Genomic DNA, 8,994 nt, shown 5'->3' on the forward strand with positions numbered 1-8,994 from the left:
TGAAGTAAAAGTTGACGCCAACGCCGAAAGAAAAATCGCCGATCCAAGATACGACATAATCAAAGCACAGGAGATAGGTCAGAGAAAATCGTCAACTCCTTCCTCACTCGAACCTCGATCCATTCGGGGGCTAATGATGATGTTATGTACCTAGGGTAGGGTCATGGACCTATCTAGGATACCATACCCAAGGACATCCTTAGACGAAGCTACCTTTCAGTCGACCAAGAGGGACTCCACTCGACCGGCTAGAAGACACTCGACAAACCTAAAGACACTCGACCATGAAGACTCACTCGACCACCAGGAGTTCAGGATCTACTCTGTATCCAAACGGTCTGTAATTAAGTAGTCTTAATGGTCATGATGACACTTTATGTAGGGCGTTACCAGTAACGCCCGGCCTTAATGTACTTTAACCCTCTGCTACGTGGGTTGGCTGGGGTCCTGGCGTCCTCTATATAAGCCACCCCCCTCCACTGGTAGAAGGGTTCGCACCCCTGTAACTCGTATACACATAAACCAGTCGACCGCCTCCGGGCTCCGAGACGTAGGGCTATTACTTCCTCAGAGAAGGGCCTGAACTCGTAAAACACTCGTGTGTACAACTACTCCATAGCTAGGATCTTGCCTCTCCATACCTACCCCCATTCAACTGTCAGACTTAGAACCACGACAGCGCACGCTATAAAAAACTTTCGGGCAGTGATATGCGCCGGTGCGCCGGCTGAAATTTTGGCCGGTCGCATCGCACTCATACGATTCGTTTAAAGAGCAGCAGGATCTGCATGTAGGCTTCTCAATCGCTAACTACTTCATTAAAGTTGTCAAAAAGAAAAACCGCTTCGTTAGAGAAACAAAGGAAAAGCCATGGCGCCCCATGACGGTGTCCTGGACTAGGAGGTACTCACCACGTCATCTCCCGACTAGGTGGATTGGGCCGAGGACCCCCATTGCCATTTACTCATGGGCCAGTTCGGACAACCGATGCATACACGAGGAAGATTCCGCAAGACTTGATGATCAAGACAAGGACTCCTCTCCATCAACGTATTCGACTAGGACTCTTGTTATCCTAGGCCCCTGGTACATTATATAAGCTCGGGCCAGGCTAGTCGATAGAGGATTATAATATTATTGATTATACCCTTAGGTTTTAAACCACAAACATATGATCTCGAGGGAGATCAACTCCTGTAATCTCTATATTCATCAAGATCAATCAAGCAGGAAGTAGGGTATTACCTCCATTAAGAGGGCCCAAACCTGGGTAAACATCGTGTCCCCTGTCTCATGTTACCCATCGATCCATGACACACAGCTTAGGACCCCTACCTAAGATCTGCCGGTTTTGACACCGACACCCCATCGCGTGTAGCCAGTAGTCCTTAAGGCAGCCAACTCGTCGGACGTCCTTTTCGGTCGCCGCCCTCATCGCCGATGCTCGCCCCCGTAGCACCCGTCCTTGCCGATTCCAAAAGTACATCGTCGCCCCTCATAGCAAAACCGTGCTGCCTGACGTCTGTGTTGTTGCAGCACCTAGCCGCCGCCACCACCGTCGTAGCACGTCCATCGAAGCACCACCTCACCGCCGGCTGCAGCTCTCAGTGTCACCGCTCGCACCTCAGTTTGAAGCTTTTTCTCATGCCCGTTGAAGCTTTTATCCACCCCGCCGTTGAGCCGTCGAGGCTTTTCCTCGCACCGGTTGAAGCTTTCATCCTGAAGATTTTTTTTTCGTCGACGCTCGCTGCACGGGGTTGCACCAATGACGGCCACAAGTCAAAGCCATGTAGCGAAAAAACTCGCCGGTCGTAGCCAAAAACAACGACGGTTGCAGGGAAAAAAAAGCATCGCCGCCGTCGACCAACACCGCCATGCATGCATGTAGCAAAAAAAGTCACTGGTGGCAGCAAAAACAGGCTACAGTTGTAGCATAAACGTCGTTGTTCCAGCAGAAGAACTCCGGTGGTAGCATTTTCCGGGTGCTGGTTCCAGCAAACCTCCTCGCCGGTTCCAGCAAACTTGGTCGCTGTTTGCAACATCCCGTTAGCCCCGGCGCAGCTCCAGGTTGTCGCTTGCTCCATCGCTGTACGCGGTGAAAGATCGAGGATGTCGCCTAGAGGGGGGGGGTGAATAGGCGCTTTAAAATAATTACGGTTTAGGCTTGAACAAATGCGGAATAAACCTAGCGGTTAATTTGTCAAGCACAAAATCTACAACAACTAGGCTCACCTATGTGCACCAACAACTTATGCTAAGCAAGATAAGCAACTATGTGATAGCAAGATATATGACAAAGAACAATATGGCTATCACAAAGTAAAGTGCATAAGTAAAGGGCTCGGGAAAGAGATAACCGAGGCACGCAGAGACGACGATGTATCCCGAAGTTCACACCCTTGCAGATGCTAATCTCTGTTTGGAGCGGTGTGGAGACACAATGCTCCCCAAGAAGCTACTAGGGCCACTGTAATCTCCTCACGCCCTTGCACAATGCAAGATGCCGTGATTCCACTAAGGGACCCTTGAGGGCGGTCACTAAACCCGTACAAATGGCGACCCTTGGGGGCGGTCACCGAACCCATGCACTTTGGCAACCCTTGGGGGCGGTCACATGAACCCGTTAAATTGCTCGGGGCGATCTCCACAACCTAATTGGAGACCCCGACGCTTGCCCGGAGCTTTACACCACAATGATTGAGCTCCGAACACCACCAACCGTCTAGGGCACCAAGGCACCCAAGAGGAACAAGCTCTAGGGTGCCCAAACACCCAAGAGTAATAAGCTTCTCAAACTTCACTTCCACGTATCACCGAGGAGAACTCCAACCGATGCACCAAATGCAATGGCAAGGGCACACGGAGTGCTCAAGTCCTTCTCTCCCAAATCCCACCAAAGCAACTAATGCTAGGGAGGAAAATGAGAGGAAGAACGAAAGAAAAACAGGAAGAACTCCAAGATCTAGATCCAAGGGGTTTCCCTCACTTAGAGGAGAAAGTGATTGGTGGAAACGTGGATCTAGATCTGTTCTCTCTTTTCCCCAAAAAACTAGCAAGAAACCATGGAGGGATTGAGAGATAGCAAGCTCGGGGAAAGTCAACAATGGGGGAAGAACACGAGCTCAAAGGATTAGGTTCAATGGGGAAGAAGGCCCCCTTTTATAGGTGGAGAAAAATCCAACCGTTATGCTCACAGCCCGCACAGAGCGGTACTACCGCTCCAAGGAACGGTACTACCACTAGGGCGGTAGTACCCCTTCGAAACACAACAGCGAGGAGGCAAAAAGGCCAGAAGAACCGTTGGAGCGGTAGTACCACTTGACCTCACGGTACTACCGCTAGGGGTAGCGGTACTACTGCTAAGGGTAGCAGTACTACTGCTTGCGAGCGGTACTAAAAAATTACATCTGGGCTTACCACCGCAGGACTTGGGATGAGTTTTTGGTCCGGAGCGGTACTACCGTTGTAGGAGCCACGGTAGTACCGCTCTGGAGCGGTAGTAAAAAATTACATCCGCTCCAATTCGCGGTAGTACCGCTGCAGCCTTTTCAGAACACCAAAACTGCCACAACTTTTGCAAACGGACTCCGAATTTGATGAAACCAAGTTTGTTGGAAAGCTAGCAACAAGGGCTAACACAATCTTGAAAGAAATATCAATAAGAAGCAAATGAGAAAAGGCCCATAAGAAAATGGTGAGAACCCTTCCTCGGATAAGATCGGTAAAACCTCCAACACCGAACACATCATAGAAGACGCATGCGAACTTCGTTTTCGATGAACTCAAGCTTGTCATCAAGATGACCATAAGCTCCAAGACTCACAAAGAGAACCAAACAAGAACCAAGAAACATGATGCAAGGATGCAATGGTTTGAGCTCTCTACTAACGATACGATCAAGCTATCAACTTGAGAGCCCCCCTTGATAGTACGACAAACGATCCTATAACCCGGTCTCCCAACTACCACCACGAGACCGGTAAAGTAGAAAACCTATCAAGGGCAAACCTTTGCCTTGCACATGGTCCACTTGAGCTAGATGATGACGATCTTGACTCCCTCAAGTTGGACCACCTTTCTTGATTGCGTTGACTCGATGAAGACTGGATGATTGCTCCTCCATAGTCCACTGTGGGTGAGCCACTCTTCGGCACATCTTCACAAGTCCATTGACACCACAATGGATGGCGAGATTCAAGCACTTGATCTATTCGTGATGCTCCACTTGAACTTGCACATGGCAATCTTAAGGACGGTCACCACTTGATGTCATCCTTTCCATGGGTTGTATGACATCTTCCTCTTGACACAAGCCCATGGACACGTACCTAACCCCACATAGAACTCTCACATAGACCATGGGTTAGTACACAAAGTGCAACGGACAATGCTTACCATACCATGGGATCACTTGATCCCTCTCTGTACATCTTCTACGCTTTGTGAGTTGATCAACTTGATTCACTCTTGACTTAGTCTTGATCAACCTTGAATCTTTCCAACTATCTTCATTTGGATGATGTCTTGAAGGTAAACATGAATGATCACACAATCTTCTTTTTCAAGACATGCTTGCAATAAGCTCAACACTCACATGACCAATCTTTGGATAATTCCTTAATAGCACCTTGGTCAACTCATAAACTCCTTAAAACCAACACATGGACTTCAAGAAAAGCCTATGGACAAAACCTTCAAACATAACTCAAGGCAACCATTAGTCCATAGAGATTGTCATCAATTACCAAAACCAAACATGAAAGCACCGCATGTTCTTTCACGCGGCCGTTGCTCTGCAGCAGCGTACCGGTGTCTTCTGGTTGAAGCTTTTGAGTCGGCGGTTGTAGCATCCGTGGAGGAGCATGTTTTGGGTTTCATTGGGGAAAGGAGATGCTTGCAATGGTGGGGTAGGAAATGCTCATGAAAGCAGCAGGGGGGTCGCACCGCTGATGCCGGCAAGCTCGTACTGCGGGAGACGGGTTGGGATCAGACGGAGGCGGAAGGAAGAAGAAGCCGAGAAAAAGGAAGAAAAAAAATGTGAAAAGAGAAAGAAAATGTTTGGGTCAACTGAACTCGTGCGTGCAAGCGTGTCTTGAACGTGAAAAAAGGAAGCGACCAGCCGAGCGCTTTGGCAGGCGCTCCGGCCCAAACGTTTATCAAAATGTTTAGCGCGACGCGCATATGAACATGTCTGTGGTACCTCCAGTATCGGACAAATACAGTGTCCATTTCGTTCGAGATGCCCTAACACCGCAAGCCAACATCTGAACATGTCTGTGCCCTGCATAGTGTTTTTGTTTTATTCGACATGGTATACTTACATACTGTAATACAGTAGTTGCGTAACCTAGTAACCTACAGAAACAGATCCGTGACCAGGTCGGCCACCAGCTCGTCGATGAACAAGCCAGCCACTACCACGCCGATCTCACGCTCCTCTTCCACCTCTCCAAGGCGTGCTGGCCACCGTTGGCTCCGGTCCATCTCCGCAACAAGGTGCTCCCGGCCGCACAATACCTCCTTGAGACCCCACCGAGCCCCCGTGCCTTGGATCCATCCCTCGGCCATTCTCGCCGCGGCTTCAAAGTTTTTCGACGTGCGGTTCCTTCGCGTCTCGGCGAAGAAGTCGAGTAGGAGCCGCTCGGAGGCGCAGACCGCGGAGACGGTGCCAAGGAGGTTGTGCTCGTCGGGATCTTGGCATACGTCGACGCTCCGGTGACCCTCGGGACATGACGGTGCCGTTGCTGCACCGGTGTCGGAGCAGAAATACTCTGGCTGCTGTACCAGGACGCTGCCGAGGACGTCGGAGTCCGAGGCGGCGAAGCTTTCGTCGAGATCCACGGCTCCGACCTCCACGACGCTCCCGAACCGTCGTCTGATCTTGTAGTGCATCTGTATATTTCTCCCTGCACCACGACAAAGGAATAGTAGTACGAGTTAGAACTAAGCAATGACACTCATCGATTCCACGCAAGCGCCAAACCACGGTCAAGTAAAGCGGAGAAACTGTTCCATGACATTTTCCCGACCGTCACCGGCAGTGTGGCCCCGTGCAGGATCTTTACTCGATCCGGGCATTTTTGCTTTTTCCGGCAGGGTGGCCGCATGAGCAGCAGTGGTGGTAGACTAGCCGCGAAGCGCGGCTTTTCTGGAACGCCCGTATCGTGTCGGAGCAAACGACAGAAGTACTGTAGAACGGATCCCGTATTTACAAAATCCACTTTTTGTTGGGCATTTACAAATCTTACTCTGGTGAAGCTGCGCGAGGCTGTCGCTGAAAGAGGTCGAGCACGCGCCGGTGCCGCCGACCCTCCCTTCCTCTTCCACGGCGTCGTCCTCGTAGTCGTCGTCGAACGGGAAGTCCATGACCGCCACCGGGCTGAGCTGCTCCTTGTCGTCCGCCTCCTTGGATCCCCTACCCATCGCCTGCAACATCGCACTCCAGTCAGCATTCGCGAAATTGCATGTCCACCGTCGATTAAACCACGAGCCGGCCGACCTCGCCACAGGTCCCCGCTGTCGTTCTGCGCTGGTGGCGATCTTAACCCTTTCCCAACAGACAAACACAGATGAAACAAAGCAATAAAAAGAAAAGCCTCAGAACAGAACGCCCGGCGCCTCGCGGTTTCATAAAACAATTTTGTATATTGAATTCGGCCATTGAACCATGTTGCATGTGGGCAGTGGCACATCACATGCGACGGTTGCGCACGAGGACATGGCCGGGGTACGGGTACGTGGTTGGTGCGCATACACACGCGTGCAGCTAAATAATGCATCGCGGATAGGGCAGTGGGCAGGCGGCCAGGGCAGTGGGTGCGTGCCATCACTTGGTCGGTCGGAGCCGAAAGGCCCGATGGAAGCTACGGCGGCTAGCTACCTTGCTCGACGGAAGCGACAACACTGGGCTCAATCGCTTCCCGACAAGCCGCACTAACTACGCGCCTCGGCCTAAATACATTTATGCTCGATCGGCGGCAACCACTGCCTCTCGGTGACCACCGGAGCTACCCCCATGTAGCCACGCATTGCACTGCAGTACGTCCGGCATGCAGCGCAAGTGAACAGGAATGACACGCCGGAGCCGGACAGAGAGCTCTAGACACAGGCCTGTGGCAATTGACCAAATGCATCTGCCGTTTCATGCAATTTTCACCAAGCTAGCGGCAGTACGTCAAACGGTCAAAGCCCTTTTTCCGGAACCAACCTAATGGTACTTATGGCCGAGGCTGATGCAGATTTCAGAGGCTATACTACTTGCTGAAAGAAACCTAACACTAACAGTACCTAGGCGAGACGACCGAACTGAGGAAACATCTTCTGTCTTGAGAGAGGAGCACTGCCACGATTTCACCGGTTTTGCTACCAAAAGCTAGGTAATCGCAACTCCAAGCCATGCGCAAATCTCATCGTGGCGACCATTTGCAAAGCAGTGCGTTACTGTCGACATGGTTTTACTCGTCAAATGTACTAAGTACTTACAGTAATAATAATCAAATACATGAGTGTACTACGATTATGTACCACTACCACGCTTCGGTTCTAAGTAACAAAAGAATGCAGTCTGAGAAATGTCAAACATCCGAGGCCGTAAATCTAGCTGGCTAGGGTATAACAGTGTACTACTACTACGACAGTTCCTTTCCGTCGACGAGTATCGTCACGGTTGGAGAAGCTACACGACTTTACTCTACGTACGTACTCTGTACAAATAGTGCAGTACCGCAGCACAGGACCACGTACCGCTGTTGCCTACGGTATCAATGTCGTACCCTCGTAGCTTCCATTGGATGCTCGTACACATGCATGCACGAATCGAAGCGTAGCAATTAATGGTGGATACGGCCAACGTGCCTTGGTTCGCCAAATGAATTACTACTACTACGTGTATGTGGGGCTCCCGTTTCATGGCAATCCAGAGCTTACTACTCCTACGTGAATAATGCAACGGACCAAATTAAAGACGGTGGGGCGACGAGGCCGGCGCTCCTAACTGAATTAACGACCACCATTAACCCTAGTTATTGCAAGAAAATGAAGGTGATTAGTACAGACAGTACCTCCTTATCTTCTTCCCTCGTGCAGGCGGTGCCGGTGGTGACGCCGGCGTGCAGGCTCTCTGTGGAGCTTGCTGAGAAGTCGGACTCGGATTTCCTCTCGGTCGACGACCCCGACTCCGACGACTCCGAGTCGGAACTGCTGCTGCTGCTGCCGCCGCTCACGGCGGGCACCGGTGCCGCCTCCTCTTCCTCCTCCCGGCGCCTCCAGCTGAAGCCGTCCCTGAGCCGGCGCGAGAGGGTCCTGATCGAGAGCAAGGGGTGGCGCAGGGAGGGCGATCGCCCGAGGCCGCGAGGCGCCTCGGCCGCCTCGTGGAGGGCGTTGTGGCGCGCTCGCAGCGGCGCCGCGGCCGGGACGCAGAGATGGCGCGGGTAGCAGCGGAAGCCGGCGGCGCTGCACGAGTCGCAGTCCAGCTCCAGGAGATCCTTCAGCCTCAGCGGCTTACCCTCGATGCCGGCCACCGCCATTGCCGCGCCACTCCTCCGCGGGCTGAACTTCCGAGCAGAGTGAAGCGAAAGCAGAGCACAAACAAAAGGCTACTGAGCTAGCTGGGCGTGTGTCAACGGTGCTCAGCTAGCAGCTGTTAAGTACTCCGTGGTCCGTACTCGTCTGGCTGCGCGCGCGCGCGGCTTGCGTGGTAGCTTCGGGCGTTCGTGCAGTCTGTGCGCAAAAAGGAAAATGCTTGTTTTTATGCGGGGGTTGAGATGCGAGAGCAGGTGAGGAGGCGATGGAGAAGACGGAACTGCGTGCAGCCGCTTGTGGGCGTGGGTTTAAGTAGACGCACGCACGGCGCCGGTCGGATTCAGAGACCGCTGGAGGCTTTGGTTACAATGGCACCAAGGGAAACTGACGCGCATAGGTGATTGTACAAATCACACTCGCACACCCACCAGGGACGGCTACGAGCCTAGTAGGAATTATGTCTTGGTCCATGGC

At 52.1% G+C, this 8,994-nt stretch overlaps 1 protein-coding gene across 1 annotated transcript; it reads right to left on the reverse strand.

Moving 5' to 3' along the window:
* Positions 1-5,182: 5,182 nt before the first annotated feature.
* On the reverse strand, positions 5,183-8,788 carry LOC119335979. Its single transcript, XM_037608027.1, has 3 exons — positions 8,061-8,788; positions 6,249-6,426; positions 5,183-5,906 (listed from the first exon to the last, which is right to left on the reverse strand). Exons 1-3 carry the CDS (start codon positions 8,523-8,525, stop codon positions 5,356-5,358), a joined length of 1,194 nt encoding a protein of 397 aa, XP_037463924.1. The 5' UTR covers positions 8,526-8,788; the 3' UTR covers positions 5,183-5,355.
* Between the last annotated feature and the right edge of the window lie 206 nt (positions 8,789-8,994).

Source organism: Triticum dicoccoides, chromosome 1B (assembly GCF_002162155.2).
Source record: "Triticum dicoccoides isolate Atlit2015 ecotype Zavitan chromosome 1B, WEW_v2.0, whole genome shotgun sequence".
Lineage (NCBI taxonomy): Eukaryota > Viridiplantae > Streptophyta > Magnoliopsida > Poales > Poaceae > Triticum > Triticum dicoccoides.